Source organism: Penicillium soppii (assembly GCF_028829465.1).
Source record: "Penicillium soppii strain IBT 18220 chromosome Unknown utg000003l, whole genome shotgun sequence".
In the NCBI taxonomy this organism is placed as follows: Eukaryota; Fungi; Ascomycota; class Eurotiomycetes; order Eurotiales; family Aspergillaceae; genus Penicillium; species Penicillium soppii.
This window is the reverse complement of record NW_026643233.1, coordinates 3,164,978-3,190,030: the sequence shown is the minus strand read 5'-3', so window position 1 is coordinate 3,190,030 and position 25,053 is coordinate 3,164,978. Positions and strand designations below refer to the sequence as shown.

General features: G+C 47.0%; 10 protein-coding genes across 10 annotated transcripts; 5 read left to right on the top strand and 5 right to left on the bottom strand.

The window, feature by feature from the left end:
- Window positions 1–1,247: 1,247 nt before the first annotated feature.
- On the top strand, window positions 1,248–3,034 carry N7529_003349 (ubiquitin-conjugating enzyme E2; the record flags this gene model as incomplete). The annotated part of the gene is made up of 8 exons (XM_057238876.1): window positions 1,248–1,280; window positions 1,352–1,385; window positions 1,451–1,545; window positions 1,603–1,624; window positions 1,683–1,771; window positions 1,836–1,847; window positions 1,893–2,069; window positions 2,162–3,034. 8 exons carry the CDS (start codon window positions 1,248–1,250, stop codon window positions 3,032–3,034), a joined length of 1,335 nt encoding a protein of 444 aa, XP_057101487.1.
- Window positions 3,035–3,428: 394 nt separating this feature from the next.
- Window positions 3,429–4,739, top strand: N7529_003348 (C-3 sterol dehydrogenase/C-4 decarboxylase; the record flags this gene model as incomplete). Its single annotated transcript, XM_057238875.1, has 2 exons — window positions 3,429–4,004; window positions 4,077–4,739. 2 exons carry the CDS (start codon window positions 3,429–3,431, stop codon window positions 4,737–4,739), a joined length of 1,239 nt encoding a protein of 412 aa, XP_057101486.1.
- A 417-nt stretch (window positions 4,740–5,156) lies between these two features.
- On the bottom strand, window positions 5,157–6,748 carry N7529_003347 (uncharacterized protein; the record flags this gene model as incomplete). The annotated part of the gene is made up of 2 exons (XM_057238874.1): window positions 5,157–5,753; window positions 5,813–6,748. 2 exons carry the CDS (start codon window positions 6,746–6,748, stop codon window positions 5,157–5,159), a joined length of 1,533 nt encoding a protein of 510 aa, XP_057101485.1.
- A 1,041-nt stretch (window positions 6,749–7,789) lies between these two features.
- N7529_003346 (uncharacterized protein) lies at window positions 7,790–9,697 on the bottom strand (the record flags this gene model as incomplete). The annotated part of the gene is made up of 5 exons (XM_057238873.1): window positions 7,790–8,606; window positions 8,665–8,805; window positions 8,855–9,202; window positions 9,274–9,371; window positions 9,440–9,697. 5 exons carry the CDS (start codon window positions 9,695–9,697, stop codon window positions 7,790–7,792), a joined length of 1,662 nt encoding a protein of 553 aa, XP_057101484.1.
- A 764-nt stretch (window positions 9,698–10,461) lies between these two features.
- Window positions 10,462–11,275, bottom strand: N7529_003345 (sugar O-acetyltransferase; the record flags this gene model as incomplete). The annotated part of the gene is made up of 3 exons (XM_057238872.1): window positions 10,462–10,825; window positions 10,880–11,116; window positions 11,175–11,275. 3 exons carry the CDS (start codon window positions 11,273–11,275, stop codon window positions 10,462–10,464), a joined length of 702 nt encoding a protein of 233 aa, XP_057101483.1.
- Window positions 11,276–12,434: 1,159 nt separating this feature from the next.
- N7529_003344 (uncharacterized protein) lies at window positions 12,435–13,237 on the top strand (the record flags this gene model as incomplete). The annotated part of the gene is made up of 2 exons (XM_057238871.1): window positions 12,435–12,663; window positions 12,762–13,237. 2 exons carry the CDS (start codon window positions 12,435–12,437, stop codon window positions 13,235–13,237), a joined length of 705 nt encoding a protein of 234 aa, XP_057101482.1.
- Window positions 13,238–14,931: 1,694 nt separating this feature from the next.
- On the bottom strand, window positions 14,932–16,615 carry N7529_003343 (sugar porter family MFS transporter; the record flags this gene model as incomplete). Its single annotated transcript, XM_057238870.1, has 4 exons — window positions 14,932–15,252; window positions 15,309–15,811; window positions 15,871–16,446; window positions 16,513–16,615. 4 exons carry the CDS (start codon window positions 16,613–16,615, stop codon window positions 14,932–14,934), a joined length of 1,503 nt encoding a protein of 500 aa, XP_057101481.1.
- Window positions 16,616–18,411: 1,796 nt separating this feature from the next.
- Window positions 18,412–18,929, top strand: N7529_003342 (uncharacterized protein; the record flags this gene model as incomplete). The annotated part of the gene is made up of 2 exons (XM_057238869.1): window positions 18,412–18,696; window positions 18,744–18,929. 2 exons carry the CDS (start codon window positions 18,412–18,414, stop codon window positions 18,927–18,929), a joined length of 471 nt encoding a protein of 156 aa, XP_057101480.1.
- Window positions 18,930–19,162: 233 nt separating this feature from the next.
- N7529_003341 (uncharacterized protein) lies at window positions 19,163–19,492 on the bottom strand (the record flags this gene model as incomplete). The annotated part of the gene is made up of 1 exon (XM_057238868.1): window positions 19,163–19,492. The coding sequence occupies one exon, from the start codon at window positions 19,490–19,492 to the stop codon at window positions 19,163–19,165; it is 330 nt and encodes a 109-aa protein (XP_057101479.1).
- Window positions 19,493–23,031: 3,539 nt separating this feature from the next.
- On the top strand, window positions 23,032–24,113 carry N7529_003340 (uncharacterized protein; the record flags this gene model as incomplete). Its single annotated transcript, XM_057238867.1, has 2 exons — window positions 23,032–23,269; window positions 23,329–24,113. 2 exons carry the CDS (start codon window positions 23,032–23,034, stop codon window positions 24,111–24,113), a joined length of 1,023 nt encoding a protein of 340 aa, XP_057101478.1.
- Between the last annotated feature and the right edge of the window lie 940 nt (window positions 24,114–25,053).

The following is a 25,053-nucleotide window of genomic DNA, read 5'->3' as shown; positions in this document are numbered from 1 at the left end:
GAGATGGGAGACGGGGTTCGCACTGGCGGTATAGACTTGTAAACGAAGGGTCAAGCGCGCAGACTAAAGGACGCGGGGGTCGGGATTCGAGTTGGAGCTTTCGAAGTGAGACCGACAGACAGCGCAAATACCAATCATTCCTCCCAAATTGAATTATCTCTAAGAAAAGAGAAAGAAAAAAAATTAAGGTGTAAAGGGCGAGGGGGAAAGAAGTGGGCTGGGGAATGGAGATGGAGATGGCTTGGGCACTTTGTTGCCCCCCCTAATTATGGTAAGGGCCCAGGTCACGTGCACAAGGGTATATGATCAAAATACTTTTACTTCTATTGGCGTATGATGGGTCTGAATGTAAATTTATATATTTCAAGTATGTGGGATTATTTCAATATACCAGATATTATAGTCTTTAAGATCTTATAGTCTTGGAAGTATCGTTGACAATTGTACAGACATAACTGTATTTACACATGATGGGTCCAAGTGCTTTTTATAGAACATTCTGTAGGATGGTTCATGTATGCCCTACATTGTGTAGTTAGATGGTATGTCGCTTTGCATATATATTCATTAAATAGGTATATAGGTACCAATAACTCCCTAGACATACTTACATTTCATGAACATATATAACTAAGCATAGAAAGATATATCCTCAGATATAGCCATCATTATTAGGTAGTACTTTCACACACAAACTCTCGTCAGATCGACAGACGATCCCTCAAGCGAAATAATATTATAGATTTTTTCAAAGGCTACGTGTAAATAGAATACAAATCTATAGATTAATCATCTACAATCTATGATTACCCGTGTAGGTACTGCCTAGATATGAGTTCCAGGGCTGATATAGTCATCTAGTTAACATCCCAAGCTTACATAGAAAAAAGAAGGGGACAAAAGTGGCCAGTGTAAATATCTCCAAATTCCTCAATCTTAATATTTAGATTTTATATAGATCTATGTTTGCCATAACACGATATCTACTTCTTTATATGATTTACATATGTATATAAAGAAAATCGTGGAAAGTTGCAAAGGGCAAAAATCAAACAATGAAGGTTTCGTTCGGATTTGCGGGTAAACACCGCTTGATTACCCTTTTCTCTTACAACTCGTCACATACCTCTATTCTTTCATTAACTATGAGAAAGCCTGCCCGATTTTCTCACTTCGTATTGATTTAGCCGATACTAAAAATCGCGCAACTCCGACTCTTATGACCAACACAGTCCAGCCTGTTTAAAATGGGTGACCAGTGTACTCTGCGCTTGGTTCGAGTAGGCACAATTTCCCTCGATATATTGTTTCGAATCCATTCAATTTATGCTAATCCACCCGCGTCTATTAGGAATTGAGACAAGTCGAACGCGGTGAACAATTCGGTATGAGAATCTTGAACTAGCTCCTGGAAGGTCTACCTGAGCATTAATGCTGACTTGCGATACAGCTTTCACCGTTCGCTATGAAGAAAGCAACATGCGCGATATCCAGGCCATCATCGTTGGGCCTCCGGGTACTCCATATGAGCTCGGCTTTTTTGAGGTAAAATCCTCTAGCCTTGACAGCTTGAAGTACGGTCAACGCTAATTTTGGCAACAGTTCTCTATCAAAATTCCCCCAGGTAAATAATATGATTCTGGGCCGCTGGAACAAAGTCCGTGCTAATCACAGCATACCAGACTATCCAGCCAACCCGCCTACAGTGAAGATTAAGACGACCAACAGAGGCCGAACGCGTTTCGGCCCCAATCTCTACGCCAATGGCAAAGTTTGTTTGTGAGTTTGACACCTATAAACTATGATATCCCTAAGTGTGCGCTGACATCCTTCAGATCTATCTTAGGGTAAGTTTTAATTTCGTTGATTCAAATCTCTGATATGTTGCTGAGCACTACAGAACATGGCATGGTGATCGGAGAGAGCAATGGTCGCCTGCACAAGGACTTGAATCAGTTTTGCTTTCGATCCAAAGTCTACTATCGGCAAATCCATACACCCTCGAGCCGGGATTCGAACAACCCGACAGAGGGAATGACACTGAGAATATGGAAATTTACAAGTCCAAGGTAAATCTAATCTATCGGTGCTTCTAGATGGCCCATAATGGAGCTCCAAGCAACCTAAACCGATGCCAGAAAAGCTGACTTGGTGATTCCAGATCCGACACGAGAGTCTTCGACTGGCGGTAATCGCACCACTCGAACAGGCATTCCAGAATTCATCGCCACGAACACAGTCTAGAGTGGTCCAGAAATCGGAAACCGACGAGGAGAGTGATAGTGATGAAGAAATTGATCTTCCCGTCCAGACCAAATTCGATGACTACTACAAGCGCCGCTTCTTGTGGTATCTTGAATTTTATCAGACCGCCATCGACAAAGGCATTGCCGATGAAGGGAGAAGACAGGGTGACCCATTCATCTCCATGCCATTTGAAGGCATTGGTAACACCATGTCGGGGTCGTGGGACTATGGTGGCCTGAAGAATCGCTTATCGATTCTTCAAGACAAGCTGATGGAAGAGACACACCAATGGCCTGTCGAAGGCATGGCTTTGGTCAAGGAAGATGCTGGGATTGCGGTCAAGCTGCGGGGCCAACATGGACAGATCCTCGCTGAGCTGGACACCAACCCCCAAGTGATCGATTTGTCACTGGCTGACGAGAACCCGTTCCTGTGGCAACTCACCTATGTTGGTCGCAATGAGTCCAGACTTGAAGGTGGTATCATCAAGATCAAAATATACATCAGCCCACGACACCCGGAAGAGCAACCTCGCGTATTTGTCGACCCGCCCATTTATCATATCCGCGTATCAAAGATGGGCGTGTTGATGTATCTTCCCTCGCATGCGGAAGAAATTGGTCAACACGTTGAGGGTATTATAAGTACCCTGGAAGAAGATAACCCGCCTTATAACCCGCTCATGTCGGTGAACCCAGACGCAACTACACTTTTTTGGGGCACCGAACTCGAGCGTAGGCTCTACAGGCGCAAACTTCGGGCCTCTTTGGAGGAACCAGGAAGATAAGAAGTTTGCTGTGGTATGCTTATCTTTCTTCGACACGTATTTTCGTGTATTTCTTTAATTTATGCCATAAAATTGCTCATCGACAATTATGGCGGAGAGACTGGCGATTTATGCGGTCAAACAAGTCGCACAGCAGATGAAACAATGGATCCTATCAGCTTACCTTTTACCATTTCCTATACATTCTACTCCGTAGACTATCACCCTCAATCAGCATGTAATTTCTGGAACTTTCAATAAGAAAAATCCCCCAGTCCTCCAAAAATGCCGGGTTCGGGATCTTGCGCCCCCCCCCCCCCCATACTAAGACCTGCCGCACGGATCACCTGATTATCTCCACGCCAGATTTCCCCTTTTCAGCAACCTCATCTCTCACCAGAAAAAAAATAAGGTCATGGCAGCACACAATCGCACATTAGAGCTGGGCAATGTCCTGGTGGTCGGAGGCTGCGGTTTCCTGGGGTGGCACATAGTTGATCACCTCCTCAACTTCCCCTCCGAGACCGACCCCAGCTACGCCCTCCCGAAGCCCGTCGGCGATGCGCGTTTCGAGTTTCCTACCCTGGCATCGCGCTACCCGACCACACACTCGACTGTGTCAGTTGTCGACTTGCGCACCACCAACAACCGCCTGCCCGGCGCCAAGTACTATGATGGCGACATCACCTCGGTGGACTCCATGATGGAGGTTTTCCGCGCCGTCAAGCCCGATCTCGTCATTCACACTGCTTCTCCGTCAATGATTGAGGGCAACAAGCCCCTGTTGCACAAGGTCAATGTTGAAGGAACACGGACCCTCCTTGAGGTCGCTGGTGGTGAACACGGGGACTGGGGTGGTAAGTGCAAGGCATTCGTGTACACCAGCTCCAGCTCTGTGGTCCACGATACACAAAGTGATCTGAAGAATGTGAACGAGGAATGGCCCTACATCCGCGGTCCCGCGCAGAAGGAATACTACTCCGAAACCAAGGTGAGAATTCAACATTGACCCAAACTTGATTCTCTGATCAATCCACTAATCAAATCCATTGCGTGGATCTAGGCCGACGCCGAGGAACTTGTCCTGAAGTACAACAAGAAGTCCCCGACCGAGATGCTCACATCCGCGATCCGCCCAGCCGGCATTCACGGCGAGAAGGATACAACAGTCACACACAAAATCCTGGAGCACGGCACACAGGCTTCAGACCGCGTTCTACGGATGCAGCTTGGCGACAACGACAACCTGTTTGACTTCACTTACGTGGGCAACATCGCCTACGCCCATCTGCTCGCCGGACACCGACTTCTGGCGAGCCACGAGCACATCTCAGCTGGCAAGGGCGGGCCCCTGGACTACGAGCGCGTAGATGGCGAGGCATTCAACATCACCAACGACTCACCCGTCTACTTCTGGGATGTGACCCGTGCCATGTGGGCTCTCATTGACCGCGTTGTCGAACCGCACCAGGTGTGGGCTCTTCCTGAGGGACTCCTTGAGACCGTTGGTGGTGTCGCAGAGACTGTCATGGGGCTGTTTGGAAAGACCCCGCGACTCACGGCCCGCACAGTGCGCTACTCGTGCATGACTCGTTACTACTCGACTGAGAAGGCTAAGCACCGCCTCGCATACGCGCCCGTTGTACCTTTGGATGAGGGCATTGCCCGTGCTGTTGGATATATTGTTGCGCAACAAAAATCTGACGCGGCCAAGAAGAGTCTGTAATTTGATCTAGATTATGAGAAAAGGCATTTTATCCTGTATTAATATGATTTTTTTGCCCCAAAGCCTACAGATATCGGTATCCATGTAGGAAACGCTTGGACGAAAGTCCAGTAGCAAGACGTAGAAAGGACGCATGAAGAACACATGTAAGAGTGCCGCGGGAAGTTCCAGACGCACGGGTCCAAGGTCTGTTGAAAATTTGAAGCCCACATCTAAATTATGAATTTACTCAGTAAATCAAGTTTGAAAAGAATGATGCTGCGGTCATATATCATATATTCGAGTTTTTAGCCTCAGTTGTTGGGGGCGGATTGGCCACGCCCACTATATACATGGTTCGCATCATATCCACGTAGACAGATGTGGAGTGAACTATAGAGTCGGAATACATGATCCGTACGTGAAAAGAGAAACGCTCTAAACAAGATATCTGAAGCCCTTGCGCATGCGCAGCGACTCATCGTTGCTTTCCATGATATCGTTCTCGTTGGATTGGTCACCAGTGACATCAGCAAGCTCACCCTGCTCAAGCTGCTTGTTCAAGCCGCGCAGCATGGATCGGAAATACCAGCAGCCGACAATGGTGACACCGAACATAGCCAGAACGATACCGTAGCTGGAGCGATATCCGTTGTCCTCGAGATCCCACACGTACGAGCCAGCGACGTTACCAAGCTGACTGAAGGCGTTGATCATGGCGATAGCAACGGCACGCTTGGCGGGAGGACGTGGGAAAGACGAACTGATCCACGAGTAGAAGACGATGAATCCTGCGTAGGAGCCAGCCTGCAGGAAGAGAGCGACATAGCGAGCAGCCACGTTGCTGGTTGCCATGCAAATGATGAAACCGATGGCACCCATGATGATGGGACCGAAGATGTGCCAGACCTTTTCTTGGGTCTTATCGGAGTGCCACGCGTTGATGACGGAGACAATGCAGGAGAACACCCATGGGGGAGCGCTCATGAGCAAAGTGGGGACATAGCTGAAGCCAAGAGTACCGGTAAGAGTAGGCTATTGAAGATGTTAGTAAAAACGGTGTCTGATAGAAAATTTTATATGGTAAAACTCACGAAGAAAGCATTGAAGGATAATCCCACAACATAGGCGACGAACGTGAACATCATAACGTAGATCTTCATATCCTTGAGGGCCATCATCAGACCATCGACAGCAGTAAGTTCATCTCCGTCAGTGTCAGCCTCGCCGACATCCTCAAGCATGCGCAGCTGAGCAACCTGGCGCTCCTCCTCGGTGAAGCCACGGGCGTTGTGGGGGAGATCGGGCAGGATGAAAGCAGCCAGAATGGCGAGGAACATGGTCACCGAGCCTTCGATCCAGAACAGCCAGCGCCAAGCAGCATGGCCGAGGACGCCCTGCATGTTGGACAGGACACCAGCACCAACGAGTGCGGAGAACGCATTGGAGATCAGGTTTCCACAGAATAAAACAGCGTTGCGAGTAGTCAATTCGCGGCGGGTGTACCACTTGGAGAGGATGAGGAGGGCACCGGGGAGGAAGGCAGCTTCGACGAAACCAAGCAGGAAACGAACAGCCACCATATCACCGAAGTTCTTGGTGTTGCCGGATAAGGTGGAGATCACACCCCACAGCAACATGGCGATGGAGATGTAGATGGAAGGGCGCGAGATGCGGTTGATGAACATGTTGGAAGGCACTTGCATGATAATGTAGCCGACGTACAAGATACTCAAACAGGTTGAGTATTGTGTGTTTGTGAGGGCGAGATCTTCCTGCAGACCCTTCAGACGGGCAGCAGCCATATTGTTGCGGTCGAGGTAGTTCATGATGTAGATGAAAACAAACAGACTGCAGCGGGCATCTAGCTTTCGCTTCAATGCCTTCTCGACGACGATACGACGAGCTGGGTCAATTTGGAAGCCACCTAGGGCACCCTTGGGTGAGGCAACGTGCTCGACATTCTCGATACGTTCCTTTTCAGCCTCAACCTCTATCCGATCGGTTTGTTGTGAGATATCGTCCGCCATTGTATATGAATTGTCTCAACAAAGCCGAGTAATCCGGGGAAGAGATCCAGGAGCAGACCGGTTCACTTTAATACCAAAAAAAAGTACTCATTAAACCTTTTTTTCCTCATGTTTCCCCCCGCGCTAATTTTTTTTTCTTGACTACCCCGGTACCCCCACGCACCAAATCGTGTGACGCGGGGGGTTCATAGTGGAGAAGAACACCTTGGCCGACTCGGCATTCGGGAAGAGCAGAGATTTTGACCGGTCAGCGGGGAACTCGGGCCTGACAACGAATGGCTGCCAGTGTTGCAACCCATGGTATGATATGTGGCGATCCATACCCGAACATGAAAGGTGGTCAATGAAGGGTTTTGATAGGATGAAGGGTCAATTTGGGGGACACTAACCCCCTTGTCTCGGCATACCATCCACGGGATACCTGCGGGACTCTCATCTCTTTCTTGACTTCTCACGGGACACTGAAAAAATAAAAGAAAAGAAAATACAAGAAGAGAAAAAAGCGGAAGAAACCGGCCAAACAGAAACATCGAAAGCCAGAACCGAAGTGGAGTCGGGACTCAACAGCGGCTTGCCCGGGTTTACACAATCCCGATGCTACTCTACGCCTTGGTCTCTGGTCTCTATTCTTCCCCGCCTCTCCGCAATCTTTTTCTCATTCCATCCTCCTTTCTCTCACCGAAAGCATGGGGGTGACCATGTTAAAAACTATAGTGATATCATTTTCCCCAGGATCCCAAGACAAGTGAAAAGCCAATTTACAAGAATCCGGGAAATAAACATACTCCCCATATAATTGTTGATATCGGGGATGCCCCGTAACTGTTCAAACTAATTGACGCCGAAACGTCATGAAGGGAATAACCTTGACAAATCGATTCTCGACTTCGCTTCTGATTTATTTTCCTGGGGATCCACTTTTCCCACGAGGCCTGATTGTGTACAAACCGACAAAATACCGTATATGTTTGACACCCGGCATCCCACGCTCGGTCTGCCGATGATTTTGCCGATAAGTCCCTCGCTTTCCCCCATGACGTCTCAATGGGCATTGGGTAGACGCACACCAGTAGCTGCGGCCTGTTCCGTGAGTTCGAATTCACTCACGATGTCATCTTCCTGCCACCCCTCCCGATCATCCTTGACTAGTCGAACAAAACAAACGTCAAGAATAAGTGCTAGGGCACTAATGGCGACGCCGAACCACAATGCCGCTCTATATCCGATGATCTGACCGGACCGACGGGCAATCTGCACTTCAATGGTAGAAGCAAATCCCAACCCCAGACTGTTCCCGTATAGGTTAAGCGTTCCGATGACGGACCCGGCAATTCCCTGCTGGTTTCTACGGACTGAGTTGCTGGCAATGATCTGCCCAGCTGTGTACACGAAGTCTGGACAGAATGAGAAGAGGACAACGGAAGGAAATATCTGTGCCCAATAACTTTGATGAAGCGGCACTGTCGCCATGAGCACATTCGAGATCAGAATTGTCACGGTCCCAATGGCTAGGATCCATTGTGCTGCCAGTCGGGGGATCATCCAAGCTGCGAGACAGGCGGCTCCCGTCGCGCAGATCACGAATGGGGTCCAGCCAACGGCAAATTGGAGCGGAGACCAGTGCCAAACCTTTTGCAGCCATAGGACCTGATACCAGATTAAAGTTCCGACCGCCATGTAATTGAGCAGCACCACGAGGAGTAACATGAGGAATGAAGGTGCCTTGAAGATGTCGAGGGGCATGATTGGCTCCACCGCATAGTTCCTTTCCCAGAGCAGGAAGCCGGCGAATAGTATGATTGAGCTGATCAAGAGAACAATCTCATAGGACTTTGACCAACCCACACTCGGTGCTTGACTGGCAAAGAGTCAGTCTTACTATTGCCGTGCGTTGAGAATAATCGCAGTGGACTTACTTCCAGACAAAATTGAAGAGGATCAGGGAACTGGTGCCGAGGGCAGATCCAATGCAGTCAATCTTTCCATGACGATCGACCGGTGGTTCACGCGAACTCAAGGCCCACAGAGGAGCAAACGTGAGAACACCGAGGCAGGCACTTGAGGACGTCAACACACTTAACTTCGATCTTCGCACGAACAACCCACATGAAGATAAAGAACCACTTCCACTCCGTGTGCTGCAGGAAAGCCCCCAAGAACAACGCACCGAAATACCCACCCATAGGCGCCGACGCACCAAACAGACCAAGACTAAGATTCCGCACCCGACCGGGGGGATTGGTGCTTGAGATCATCGCCACAGCATTAGGCATGATGAATGCTCCTCCGAGACCCGCCAGGGCGCGCATTGTGACAAAAGCAAAGAAATTATTGCAGAAGGCGCTGGCTAGAGTGCAGACCGTGAGCCAGGCACCGCCGGCGAGGAGCAGCTCTCGATGACCGTAGACGTCGCCTAGTCGACCGCTGACCAGAACGAAGGTACCTTGTGTGAGACTGTCAAAGGGTTAGTGATACATTTCAGGAGAGATGAACTGCAAATGACTCGATACTTGGGTGTGCCTTACGCATAGCTAGCGGCGATCCACGAGGCGTATGTATCTTTAGCACCTAATGCTTCACTCAAGGCGCTGCCTCCAGCAATTCCCGCGAAATTCACCGTCATCTGCCGGGATCAGTATACATCGAAGATAGATTACATTAAGCAAATTAAAAACTTTAATATGACGATACCTGCACAAGATTGGCCAGAATAAGTAGTGTAGTGATAACGACACGCCGCGATTGTGTCGTTCGACTAGGAAACGTCTGTTCAAAGACAGCTTGCCCCTCCCTAGGCGTCAAGTTGTCATCTGCAGGGCCGTCCTGTACATCTGGCACTTGTTCGGCTGGGGTTGTGGGGTTCGAGTCGATTACGCTGTGGGGAATAGCTGTCGCAGCCGCCGATGCAGCAGGCTTGACTTCGTGACGGAGAGCATGCAATAAAGACATGTTGCGAGCATGAGATTGGGATTATCTATGTTCGCTACCTATAAGAATCTGATGAACTTGGAATTGAAAAAGCGAAAATTCAGGATTGAAATAGATACGAGCGAGAGGTGTGGGGGAGAAACCAAGGTCCAAGCTGCCAATCTTGAAGAAGACGTGGAGACTGTCTTGAATTGTTGTCTGATCACTCCATGGCTAGGTCTTCCATTGCAGAGTCGATTTATCAGCTTCGCGGTTGTAAATCCGTGTGCGGAACGCAATTCCAAAGGATACAATCTCCAGTGTACATGTATTAGTGAGCAAGGATCAGGCTTTCTGGGCATTGTCAAGCCTGTAATTCATCTTTATAGGTGTGTTCTCTATACAGAAGATCTGTAGCAGATTCCTTTTTCTAACTTGGCTTGGAGTATGACTTTGTATTACACCTACCTAGGTAAAACTGTTGGAGTACCTACCAGATGTTTAGTAAGGAGTCGAGAATATATATCACTGCCTCTGTTAATATTATATTTTGGCACTTAAACAGCGCATGTGGGTGAGCCCGCCTAAGGATAGTGTTAGGTTGAAGGCAAGGGCAAATCAAATCTACAACCAGGAGTCAAATATCTAAACAGAGGCCTATTCTAATCAAGATATCGACCGGCTAATCCTCGGGTAGGTAGTGTTACGTTGGTGCCTACATTCTATGATAGCTAGGAGAATAAGGTACACCCGTGTTCTATTTCTGTGACACTCCATTTATCCTTCCATGCATGTATCTATGTGATTTATTGATCCTCGTTACCCAAGGTGCGGTACGGGTTGTTAGGGTCCTTCTCCTCTTCCTCCGCCGACTGGATAGTCTTCTTCACTCGACAAGGAGTTCCAACAGCGACAGAGAACGGCGGGATATCTTTGGTAACAACAGACCCTGCGCCAATAGTTGAACCCTGGCCAATCGTGACACCAGGAAGAATAATGACATTACTTCCGATCCAGCAGTCATCTTCAATGAAGATCGGGTGGCCAAATTCAACAAACTTCCGACGCGAAAGTATGCTGGTATCGTGACCAGCCGTGATGATGCTGACACCGGTGCCAATTTGGACACGGTCGCCGATGGTCACTAGGCTTGTGTCTAGAATGGTAACGCTAAAATTGATCAGTAAGTCTCAATTCGGCTCGCAGGCGATTGGCGGAACTCACTTCCAGTTAAAGAAGCAATCTTTTCCGATTGAGACATTGCACCCATAATCGGGGAGAAAAGGTGGCTCGATGAAAGTGTTATCGCCAACTTTGCCGATGAATTTTCGGAGGAGCTCAAGACGCTGCTCGCCAATCTTGTCATACGTCACGGTCTTTGTGTCCAGGTTGTTGAAGTCGGCGGCAAATCCACGGCACAGGTGGCGCGCTTCTAGTAATTTGGGAACAGTGGGATTATACCTGGGACTTGATTAGTCGACGTGGACGTATGTTATGCATGTTGGCGCCGAGCACATACATCATTCCGGAGATCATGAGATCGTATTCTTCGCACAAGGGTATCCCTTTGAGCTCGCGGGAGAGCGCGATAATCTCAGGGCGTTTTTGCAAGGCAGCCATTTTGAATTGGAGATGGACAAGTACGATAAGTCCGAAAAAAAAATCAAGACATTAGAGAACATCGGTTTCGGAATATATAGTGAATGACATCGCGGGGTGTCGATTTACCGACAATTCGCCGCTTGGAAACTCCGCCCCGTATTGGGGTTGGCCGCATTTCCTATTTGGGTATAAGAGCCAACTATGAGATCCACATGTATTTATAGATGAATTGAATATCCATATTGAATTATTCACGGCGAAAGTCTGGGAAAGTTTCTATAACGACGTACGGTCCAAACTATAATAGACGTGTTGTTCTCCCACTTTGATATGGCAGTATCAACAGACAATAAGTTTACCAAAGTCGTGGATATCGCGGCGGCTGGTGATGTTATTATAGTTGTTGGGTCCACAGTGGGTTGATTGACCTGACCAATCGTGTGATGAGCAACAGGAGGAAATTTTGAGAACCAGGCTTCATCTAGCTGGTGAACTCTGATCGGCAATCGGAAAGCCTTACTATACAAATATCGCAGTCCTTGCCAATACCTTTTTATGGCTCGGCAAGCTTGACAGAGGCAGTGTTGCGTTAAAGGTATGGCGGGCAATATGTTAACAACGTTGAAAGTACGGTTGCTTTCACGTCGCCGCACACATTTGATAATTGTTGTTTGGTGTGAGCTCGAGGCCTCCAAGAATGTGATTAGCCAATACTAAGGCCATAGGGCTTGTCTGCCTACAATGGGGCCTAGAATGGTGAGCGCTGAGAAGATAGTCACTCTTGTTGCTACGTGTATATAAATATGTATGCATATGGAGAAGGGTTGGAGTGCGCAGTCATCATGACATTTATTTTACTCGGTTCGGCCTTGGACCATGGTGCATTTGATCCGATGCCTTTTTGATCAGTGACCGCCATTACGCTTGACATGTACTTGACACCTTTAGCACTTCTACTTTCACTTTTACTTTTCCTCTTTGCTACACTTCCACTCAACTGAAAATCTTTCCACTCAACATCTTTCTGACTTGCTCGATCAAAGAACCTCACACACCTCACACAGCAAATCTCCCAACATGTCAGGACCAAAACCGGCATCTTACATCAAAACTCGCTTTCTGGTATTCTCTGATACACACGGTCTCGATAGTCCACCGGGGCTTTCACCGGACCATTATGCAGATTTCGCCCTCCATTCGCTTTCTGCAAGCTGCGAATGCTCCCCTGAACCTTGTGATAGCCGGAAACAATGACTTCACTATGGACATTCCAATTTTTCAGAAGAAGGTTGCCGAAGCTCAACCCTTAGATCCTGATCGAGTCCAACAGGCGTATGGCAGCTATGGAGAGGCGAGACGCCTATTTGGCGATGGGAAAGAGAATGGCATCGTTTTCCTGGATGAAGGTATTCGCTCTTTTCGCTTACAGAATAGTGCTCTATTGACTGTTTACGCTAGCCCATATACTCCTTCACTAGGTGATTCGGGTTTCAACACCATCCAGATCATGGGCACGACTTTCAGATGAACAACGCTGACGTGGTCATCACACACGGACCGCCGAAGGGCATCATGCATTATACGCACTCCGGCCAACGGGCCGGCTGCCCATACCTTTTCAAAGCTGTCGCTCAAGCAAAACCCCTCATGCATTGTTTCGGTCATATCCATGAAGGCTGGGGTGCAAAGCTAATTAAATGGCGTCAGAAGACCGCCAAAGAGCCTTCTCATTTCACTGATATCGACAACGAGAATTCTGTTGCCGTATCCAGACTTTTAGTCCTCAAGAGAGATTATACGGGATACGCTACTACAAGCCATTGCTCCGGAGATCATCGCCCGCTAAAGCGGCGCTCGGAAACTCTGTTTATCAACGCATCAATCGAAGGTTCCGTTGAACTTAGGACACAGCCACCGTGGGTTGTTAGTATCGAGCTTGCAGCAGCAACCCGAGAAGCAATGCCTTCTAGCCTGATTTAAAGACCCAATGATTCTGATGACCAACTCTAGGACATCAGTCAAAACGGTAAGTTCCTTCACCCATTAATCCCACTATGAAATTGCCAATCCAGCTAAAGCACGAGACGGCAAGATAAGTGCGGCTTGTTTCCTCAAGAGAGCCCAGTAGAAACCCAACTGAAGCAGCATAGCTTGATATTTTGATTTCCGTTGGGATTCAATTAGTAATCATTGCATTTTAGGGCTTGGATTAAGCCTAAGCCGAGGAGCTGGAGCTTTCTCCTCAATCGAACTGTTGAAACATCCTGCTCAAGCATATAATGCAGTGATGCAGTCTCTTGATCCTTGTAGACTAGCTGCTGCTTTTCAACTTAAGATAGTCATGGAACACAATAATATGTGCGTAACTCAAGGTGAAGTCTCACCTGGCTTACTATGGCACAAAGATGAGTCACTTACTATTCGCTAGGCCCGGGGTGAACTGTTGAAGTCATCACCTAACCTTCTTTAGGTATCGGTGTCGAAAGTTTAAGTTGACATCAATATAGACGGGGAGCCCAAAACTAAACACTCATCGAAGACTATTAAACTCAACCTGTGTGACCACTTTCAAACGTCAAAAATGCCGATTTCGTATAGCCATAGTTACTTACGCGATGATCAAGAAGTAGAGGAAAGGACAAGAGATCCTGCTCGAGCACACATGGAAGCGAATATGTACTTAAGGGCCGACAAAGCCTCCAGAGAAGCCAATCTCGAACGATTTGGCAACATCAAACTCTTCAAAAGCCATCGTTTGTGGACCATTTTAGCCAAAATAAAGCCACCGATGAAATTTTTCTTTTCTGGAATAAACTTCTCTTTAGGGTGGAACACCTTCGAGAAGTTGTTCGAGAAGAAGAATATATCATATACCATCTCGATATCTCGAGCATAGACATCAAAGAGAGACTTGATCTTTTAGATGCCAAATACTAGCTCTTAGCGCAGAAGTAGTGGCATTATCGTTCATGTCAGGATGATGGGTTAGAACTACGAGCATTTGAGTCATGGCAGTCTCATCCACAATGGTATATGCAGCGTGTGCTCGTTGAAGATTGTGCTGGCCGACAAGGATGTTGTCCCCGTGGATGTGGCTGTTGTCTTAGCCGCAGAATCGATCCTACGCGCAGGCTGAGTTGGACACTGTACACTAGAATTTGGATGTTGTCGCAGAGCTTGGGTTTCGAAGTTTCCGAAAAACACAAGAAATCACTGAAAGAACAGTTTCGTCAAGACATAAATGACATTTATAGGCATAGAAATAGAAGGGCCGCAATTTGGGGCGTTGCCAGTGATAGATATGACAGTCCTTTCGATATAATCGATAGACCACCAAGCTATGGGCAGATTGCAAAAGATCTAGACAAGGGAACAAAGAGGGACAGAATTGACTGATAAGTTTCGATACAAACATGTAGATACTGCTCTATCATGCTTACTACAACATTGCTACTTATGTATTGTATGACATTCAGTTATCACATTCCCTATTGTACAAAGCGTCCAAGAAAATTGGTTTTTAATTTCCAAGGTTTGCAACAAACAAGTAGTCCTCTAGATATAAACGCCCTTTTTACTCGGGACTGCATCCTTCAAAGTTGTCATCAAAGCGCCAATTTGGTATTTTGGAGTGCGCTATGGCCGCTAATTTAATTTATTGATCTGTTCTCCTATCAAGGGTAGTCCATAGACTTGTTATGTACACTCACTTCATCCATGTCCTTGAGCGTCTCCCGTCGAACAGCATCGACATCAAATGCAGCCCTACTGTTGAAGATGCTTTCCATCTCTTCGAGACTTTTTCCTTTGGTCTCTTTGACGAAGAAGAAGACAATAATCGCCATGATGATGTCGAGCGCGGCGTAGAACAAGAAGACGTAGCTGCCCCATGCGTTCATCATGTAGCGAGTCACCAAGGAGAAAAGGAAGTTGAAGAGCCACTGTGTTGACACAGCGACGGAGGTTCCAACTGCGCGGATTCGAGTGGGGAAGATCTAAAATCTGGTCAATTACTGAAATTCTGAGAGAGTCTGAGCAAGAATTTACTAACCTCGGCGGTGTATGGCCACGGCAATGGACCCCAGCTGAATTGATAGATCGAGTTTGTCAGGAAGATCATCGCTACCATTCCAATACCAGCGGGGGTAGCCTTGGAATCTGGTGCTGGTGTAGTCTCTTTGACGACAGTCACGATGATGAAGCAGCCTGCCATCAGCAGAGCCGAAATCCAAAGTGTCGGCTTCCGTCCCCACATCTCGGAGAAGAACAAAATATAGGTGCCGACGGTGATAAATTTCTCGGCGCCGAACAAACCAGTGATGAGCAGCGACTGGTCCGTGTTATCACCAACAATCAATTTGAAGAATTGAGGACCGAAGTATGCGAGCGCAGTCATACCCGTGCACTGCTGGCCGCAGAACATGAAAAAGGCAAGGGCTAATCTGTAGCGATTGGCAGGTTCGAGGAGCTCGCGCGTCTGGAACCCTTCGGTGGCTCTCAACTCCTCCTCGAGCCCAACTCGAATTTCGGCAAATTCTGCCTTGACTTCTGGGCCTGTTGGGATGCAGTTAGCTATGCTCTCTGAGAAGGTTTTGTTCGGAATTTCTCTTTACCATCGCTAGCTCGGATCCATTTCAGGCTCTCAAATGCTTCATCAAAACGACCCTTCTTGGCCAACCAACGCGTACTCTCGGGCATGGCGAATAGACCCAATGCCAGGACTCCAGCTGGAACCATTTGAAGACCAACGGGAATTTGCCATTGCTTCGAAGACACGGGAAGTCCGATCTTGACACCATAGTCAATCCAATAACTCAACATAACACCCAGCGCGAAGAGCCACTGCATGCCCGAACCTAGCTTTCCGCGAATTTCCTTGGGTGCCATCTCGGCGTTATAAGCCGGGACAACTGCGGTGCCCGCACCAAGACCGAGACCAGCCACAAATCGCCCGATGTAAAAACAGACGAGGGAGTGTGACGGTACGACCTGCAGAATAACACCGATGCAGAAAACCGTCATGGCTGCCTGCACTGTCTTCTTCCTCCCGTACTTTTCGGAGACCCAGAAGACACTCAATGCAGATAAGAAAGCGCCGACATTTTGCAAGCTGACCATCACCGCACTGACGGTGGTCTGATCCTTGTAGCCGAAATCATCAACATAAGACTGAAACTCCAGAATACCACCTATTCACCAGGACTGTTAGTATAAACCCTATGGTGCATAACAAGGTCTCTAATTTCTCCACATACCGACAATTCCAGTGTCATACCCAAATAGGAAACCCGCCGTACAGATGAAGAATCCAAAGAAGTACGCCCGAAAGGCGCCAAGGCGGGTTCCTTGTAACCCCATGCTGTGCGACGTGTTGAATACGAGAACTCGCAGGAAAGAGACGATGAGGAAAAATATAGGGCGAGAAACGCGACCGCGCAACAAGCTTTAAATCCAAAAGCTCATGATTATCTCCGTGATATGTGATCCGAAGTAACTCGCACGCAACCGGTCACAGCGGATACGCCATAGCACGCCATCACGGGATGCATCCTGCCTATCACCATGGAGAGAAAGAGGCCTAAGCTAATTGCCAAGAGTGTCTTTATACAAACAAGAAGTGCTATCTGAAATTGAATTCGCATCTCTTGCTCGAATGTAAACGCGTCCATGTCCTGCTGATCAATGTTCGTATGATGCTATTTTGGAGCTTCTCCGCATTTCGCTGTTTGCCAAGACCTTTTTCCCCGGGATAATCTGTTTCGGTCTGTCGGATCGACCGCTCCGGGACATTGAAGATTTGACGATCAAGAACATTTGAAAAGTGGATTCTCTTGAGATTCGGTGGGTCCATCAGCCTCGATGCTTGATAGCTTTGAGACAAATCCCGATTGGCTACCGTTGTGATAATACTGGCCATGTCGGAAAAAGACTTTGACGAAGTTTGACGCGTCTGACTCTTTAGTGAGAGGCATGACGTTTCGCCATCCTCAGCTATGGTCCACAGTAATTTCTGTATGTGATTTTTACGCGACAGAGTAGGTGCATATTACATGTGGTGTATCGTGGGGACGAGGTGTGGGATATATGCATCTCAAAACGTGCTGAGCCGTCGGTGAATGAGCCATGGTTCGTGCCGGGAGCCTCAACCAACAAACCTTTAATCAGCTACTGCCTTCACAGTCCTTCATTTCTTTGAGAGTTGAACCAGACACAAAAAGGAACAGGATGCTCGTGATAGCTGCGGAAGCTGTACATCTAGACATACATATCATGGGCATCTTTGCAGCTCTGGTGGATTTCATAAAGGCTTTAAGAGGTTCTGCTTCATTGATTGGTCTCGCTTAGGCGGAGTACTAACGTATATGACAACGAGGTTTCAACAGAATATAAAATGATGATTGGAAGGGATAAAGGGTCCGCTTGAAACTCTGTACGTAGGTATTTGTGACTATTTGTTGGCTTTTGTACCTAGGTGTATATATATGGGTGTGGGTGAGAATAGCTATGTGCATACCTACTTCAGTTCCATTTATAACTTTTCTACACCAAGAATCAGCAATCTATTCACTGCCCTTGAGATGCATATGAAAGTCCTTGCAAATTCCGACTGACAATTGAACGTCCCTTCGCCTCAGATTTGACTGAGTCCTGTGCGTCGCTGCTAAGGAAAAACTCTCACAATATGAGAATAGATAAACTCGTTGAACCGGAAAACACATTCGTCGTCTGGCCACTTGTATCTGTTTCTAGAGGTTGAAGGCAAAGTTATTTTAATGTAGATAGTTCTTCGAGTCACTGAAGTCTTGATTTGTATAGTAAAAAAACACTTGCGTTTGCTTCATTTGCTTCACATGGACCAGACAAGACTTTCCTTTTACTCTTCTTTCACTTTATCTTCACCTTCTCTTCAACTTCTCTTCACCTTCTCTTCACCTTCTCTTCACCTTCTCTTCAACTTCTCTTCACCTTATCCTCTCCTCTGGGTCAGTCAAAATATCTATCAAGCCCTGCTTGATTCCTCGTGCGTCAGTCAGTCTATTCAACAACACTACTTTTCTAAGTCGCCCTTGGCAAGCACATCACAGGTAAACCTAACATAACAATTTCCAAGCAAACAAAGTGTTTCATATTAACATCTGAGGTCTCTGTAAGCGATGCGTTTCGGCAATAGGCCCCACGAGCCCCCGAACAACTTCTTGCAGTCATTCAACGTCGGGTATGACCAAGACCTGCCGGTCAGCTTGAGCTTCGAGCGTGTCAGACAGACAAGAGGGTGGAAGGTTGGCTCAAAGCGATGGAAGAAAGCATGGAAGTCATGCATGGATGCTGAGTACGATCGCTTGATCGGATCGCGCATGACCAACCTAGCACAGTGGCAGGAGTTGTGTAGCAAAGTCGGAATCGAGGACACCCCGTCCTCCATTACCCAATGCAAAAAGGTAATTCACCAATTCACAAAAGTCGGAATGTGCACTTACATCTCAAGGTATTGAGAAATGTGCACGTCAACATCGTTGACCTCCTCGACTGTTGGAATGACAACTCCATCCCGAGACGCTTCAAGAACCAAAACGCGCTCGCTGCCTATACCCGAGACAATGACAGGTACTTTGGACGAAATACCGCGAAAGAGGATAAAGTCCTCAAGGTTTTGCTGCGCGAAATTCTCTGAATACATCCTTCTTTGGTGGCGGGTTGGTTGTGTTTCAAGGCGATGCCCACCGCAGTTAACTTGAATGGGCGTTACTGTTTCGCAGTTCTGGTCGCAGTTCTAGTCACAAAGACTGAATATGCAGGGTAAAATGGGAAGCGTGAACTAAAATATCAATACTATGTTTTTCGATTGTTATAAATCATCCTCGGTATTAAATATTATTCGTAGTCCCTAACCCGAGATGTACAGCCTCAAAGTCTTTCAGAAAGCTCCACTGCCTCACGGTCTACTGAGATTTGTATGCTTTTCATGATGCGGTTTTTCGCTGGCGACTCGCTTGATCGCGAGCCAGGATCTGTCCCATCTGATCGGTCGGATTGAGGTGTGAGTTTAGGATTCGTGCGTGATTTGGAAGCCTCGTCGGTGTAAGCTAATCCATTCTCATCCACGTAGGCAGCAATGAATGGTTTCATCAATGGTGCAGTCAACACAACGACGCTCAGTGCTACGTGAAGTTCTGCGACCACTGTAGCGTAGGACCCTTCGAGTGTTGGGTCTGGCGAATTCACTTGTTGGCTCATGTAATGAAGATGGACCGCGACGACAGGAATTAGTCTGCAGTTGTACCAGTGTATGTCAGCAATCATATCACTTATGAGTTCATGCCTGCGATAATTGTCGAAGTGAGATTACGTACAATACGCGACAGCTAAGCACCAATATGACAGTAACCTTTTTGCCGAGGCTTGTTTGAAGCCGTAGGATTGCACGGATTGGATAAAGCAACAACGTTGTCTCAGAAATAATGTCTAATGCAGTCACAGCCTGCCAATGAGGGAACTAGAATTGACCGTATAAGTTGCTATTCGGAATGAATAGAGCCTGGGACGACTTACCAGTGCTTCACATTGTCCATTGATGTCTTGCCATGGGTGTCTATCACATCTAACTGCAACCAGAATGATATTAACTGGGGCGAATAGCACAGTTGTTGCGAGAAGAGCATAGCTCAGCCATAGTGAGCTACGTAGTGTAATAGTCCGGTAAAAAAGAGCTGTCGAAGCTTTTGACGAGGACAGAATTGTGACATAGAGAATATCTGCACTATATCCAGCCTAACAATAGAATGAGCATACAAAGTTATTAAGCCTAGTTTTGTTGGTGATAGGCACTCACCTTTTCCAGTGGCAGTAGGTCCTTTCCTGCGATCAGTGATTCTGTCTTGCCCCATCCGAAATGAATTTGAGCGAAAATGGCAGATATCTGCGCCAAGGCCAGAAACTAGCTCAACAAAACATCAGTACAGATCTTCTAAAGGGGTCCACATCAGTCAAGACGGAAAGGCATACCACAGTTACGGCAAAAGTCAAATCATCCAACTGGCGGACTCTCCTACTATAAGCAGAATATACCCGAATCCCCAAGGATCCCAAGACGACGAAGAGCGCGAAAGATGCAATGACCGTAATCACTCCGTTATGGTTTGTCTCGTTGTTTACTGTCAACGGGGGTGTCAAGCCCGATGGTACGCTGGAAAATGTTTCCATAACCGAAAGAAAGAAACATATTCTGACAGCGCGCTCTCTCTTAGGGACTTGATCCTGCATATATTCCGCCCGAGCGAATCCGCTTAGCTGACCCAGAGAAATAAGACGATAATTGAGCGCATCCCAAACACGAATCGCTGATCTTAATCCTCTGTCAGCCCGAATGGAAACCAATGAAGGGCAAATACAAACCAACAGCTGTGGGTCATTAACCCTTGTCTTGTGGATCAGCCGGCATGCCAAAGTCAAATTTCACTTTCCAGTTTGGAATTGGGTATGTGTAAGGTATCTATGCGGTGGAATAAAGGTTCATATAAGAGAAGCCCCCATGCATTTTTAGGGTTCAAAGTAAGTACATATACCTTTGCCGTTCGTGGGGTCTCTGATATGTGATATCATGTATCTAGCAAAAACCCTTGTTCGTGGGTAGTCCGAGATCTTGCGTTGCTATTTTCTTTTTTGCTTTTTTGCAAGCTATATTTGCTGTTCTTCATCTTGTTGTTTCGTGTATCCCTAGTCAAGGATACCGTTACTTTTCTGACAGCTCTGCCCAAGGAGAGCCCCAACAAGCAGTCAGATGTCCAGGTTTTGAGTTGAAGTAACTTGAGAGTTGCTAACAAAATTAATCAGTCAGCGCTAGTCACTCGGAAGGTTAGGGTTGCACTGTGGCACCTACGCCACGCCAAATAATCACAATCAAGTCAAATAACCCTCGCTACCTCGGTGTACTACTCTTGGGCTCACAATTCACAAACTTAGGTACCATTCATGTTACAGATACGGATTGTTTGTCAGATTGCGATCAGAACCAATATGGCGCAAGAGGCGAACAGCCAGAAGAAAAGGATCTGGGGCTAAAAACATATTGAAACCAGAGGAACTGCCTTGTGTTCTCTTCGATTCGTCATTCTCACGTGGTTTCCTTCAAGATGCTCTTATTTAATCTCGCTTCCACATCTCGAATATGAGACCTGTGACGATAGCCACTGTTTGACATGGACAGGGGATCTCGGAAAGACTTCCACATCTTGTTTCTTCGTGCGACCCCGTTTTCGAAATCTTCATTTCCCTAGTATCTGAACGGGAAAATGCAGGGCAAAACCGGAAGATAGCGTAAAATGACAATCCAAACTGACAGGGAGATAAATGACTGCAGATCACACCCTGGAGTGGCGGGGTAGCAGCTTCGTTGGCGATTGAGTTCAAACGATGATCTGGGTCTTACCAAGTGACGAAGCTTGGGTTGAAACATTCTCAGCTTAAGCTGTTTGCCTAGATTTTTAGAAAACATGTCACCCGTCAGGGATGGAGTGGCTCATTTATGAAAAGTGACTGCTTATGCTAGCTGGTAGATACGAAGTACACTGAAACAAACTCTTGTGACACTGCACCCTAATAAAGATCTCCAACGTGTGCAAAAGTTCTGCCGATTCCGGCTCTGCTTCCGGGAGGAATTCGCTACGTAGTCTTCATCTTGGCTTCGGTAGATTCTCTCGTCCGTCGAAGGATACAGAGGTGTAGAGAACTTCGGCTTCACATTCGGCTCGCTGTATCACACTAGATGTGGGACACCTGCAGCGGATCATCCGAGATTGCTTAGAGGGGTTTGACTTTAATATTAAGATTTTGTGGATATTGCACTTTCTCCAATCTTAATATCCAGATTCTGGTTTCAGATGTGCAAAAGATCTCACCTTTGAATTCAACTCATCCGCGATAAAGGTTGACTCCAGGAACGCCCCAGGAAAGCCCATTTGACGCGTCAAGCATGCTGCCAGATAATGCAGACGATGTGATCTCTTCATTCGACGTGACTCACACGGTGGATGAAGAGCCCACAAAATCTCAACCAAATATGGAAGGCACTCCTCAAGATCAAGATGATATGACGCGGATGGGCAAAATCCAGGAGTTGAAGGTACTGTTTGGCTCTTTTTGGTACGACATCAACGCTTTGAACTGATATCCTCGAAGCGCAACTTTCGACCGCTTGCTGCATTAAGTTTTTCAGCTGTTTTACAAGCTACCTGGGAGTTTATCCTCATGTAAGCCAGCCTTGAAGTCGCCACCACCCTGGGCAGATCACCTTCGACATGTCAATCACTGACGGTTAATTAGCTCCAACTCACAAGGACTCGAAAATGGCGGCCTGGCTGGTATGTTTTGGTCGTACATGTGGACATTCGTTGGGTTTGGCTTCATCATTGTCTCCCTAGCCGAGATGGCTTCGATGTGAGTTTTGACTGATCGATCTGCTTTTTCGAACTATGTTTCTGATATATCCCGTTTCATTCACTAGGGCACCAACTTCGGGTGGTCAATACCATTGGGTTTCGGAGTTTTCTTCCCCCCGTTATCAGCGATTCTTGAGTTATACGACCGGTGAGGTTTTCTGTGCAGCCATTCTCATCATTGACTAAGAAAGCATATCAGGATGGATGTCTGTTCTCGCCTGGCAAGCAGGAGCCGCGTCGGGATCATTTCTCACTGGGACAATAATTCAGGGTCTAATAACCATCCATGATCCCAGTTACGAGGCACAGAATTGGCAAGGAACATTGTTCGTTTTTGCAATGATTGCCGTTATCTATTTCTTCAACGTCTATGCGGCGAACTGGATACCAAGGATTCAAAATCTACTACTAGCTTTGCATCTGCTATGTTGGGTGATCATCGTCGTCGTGCTATTTGCCATGGCTCCTCACAACCCTGCGAAGAAAGTCTTCACTGAATTCCATAACGGTGGCAGTTGGCCTTCCATGGGTATCAGCTTGATGATTGGCCAAATTACAGCAATTTACGGATCTCTGAGTACGTACCTATGTGATCCGACAACAGAGATTGAAGCTAATTCGACAATATTGTCACAGGCTCCGACGCTACCGCACATATGTCAGAGGAGGTCAAGGACGCGGGTCGATACGTACCCATAGCGATAGCATGGGGCTATATTGGTAATGGGATTCTAGCCTTGATTGTCATTGTTGGCTTCCTTTTGGCTTTACCATCGGTCCCCGATGCCCTTAATGACAGCACCGGATTCCCGTTTTTATACGTCTTTCGACAGATCTTCTCGACATCTGGCGTCAACGGTCTCGCGGCAATTATCCTTGTTCCAGTCATCTTCAGCAATATCCTCTTCAATGCCTCAACTGCCCGTCAAACATATGCCTTTGCACGCGATCGTGGTCTGCCTTTTGCAAATTGGATATCTCAGGTTGACACACGGCGCCGAATTCCTGTGCGCGCCATTGCACTCTCCTGCTTAATCAGTGGACTATTGTCCCTCATTAACATTGGCTCGCAAGTTGCATTCAACGCTATCATCTCTCTCAATGTGGCAGCACTGATGTACACATACGCAGTATCGATTAGTTGCGTAATTTATCGCAAGGTCACCTGTCCCGAAACGTTACCTCCCCGGCGTTGGAGTCTTGGTCGCTTTGGTCTAGCCATCAACATCACTGGCTTGCTTTATGTCATCTTTGCCCTGTTCTGGTCTTTCTGGCCACCTAGCCCTTCACCCACGGCGCGAGACTTCAATTGGAGTGTCGTGATATTCGTTGCCACTTTTATCATCAGCCTTCTGATGTACATGTTTCAGGGTAGACGCCATTATGTTGGACCTGTTGTAACAGTCCAACGAGTTGATTGAATTTGTGTGATTTGGCGGTTTCACATATGCAATATCACAAGACTATGACCATTCAATGAAGATATTATTCTGTGATTTACTGGGGAAATAGGAAGCCTATTTATCAGCAAAAGGCAGGATTCCCACATCTTAACCTAGAACACTTATCTTATATCTCCGCAGCATCTGTCGGTAGAGTAATTTTTGATTTTCATTCTCTTTGCTTCTCGACGGAAATTGTGTGGACAGGTGCATTTGATCCAAGCTTCCCACTTGGCTTAGAAACTGATGAAGATTAAACTCCTACCGAGACTGTCGATCTTAAACGCGTTGTTTCTGATGGGAGTGTTGGCAAGGTTGAAGATGATGAAGATGAACTCCCACCTCAGTCCATTGTCAAGGGGGAGAAAGAGGAAAAGAAAACCGTGCTGTCTTCTGACCTCAAAGCGAAGAAAGAAGAGGAAGAAGACCACAAGGATTCGATCACTTCTCCCAAGCATTCTTCGAACAATTAGAAGCGGAAATAGTCCACTGCCCTGATCCGCAGGTGATTTTTGAATTGAATTTTGAGAGTACCAATGATCATCTTCCTGGTGACTGCATAGAAGGCACTTGACTAAAACTTATGCATTGCTTTGTCGAATTGTCAATTTCTATCTGTTTGCACGGTTGTCGTCGACGTTTGTTTTTAGTCTCACACACCAATCGGTAATACAAGCCAAGTAGCGACGTAAATTGAATATGTAGAATGAGCTAAATGTTTTCTCCAATCCAGACTTGTATCAAGAATTGGAAGGAATAGATCTGCAGTTTGCCGACATATGTGCTGCGTTGTTGTGCATACTAAGCAGAAAGGACTGCGCCTCTCGGATTCGGGCGATTCCGACTTGACTCCCTTACATCGCTATTTCTCCAACGTTCCAATGCTCCAACTACTCCAATGTGATGATAGTGCCCGAGC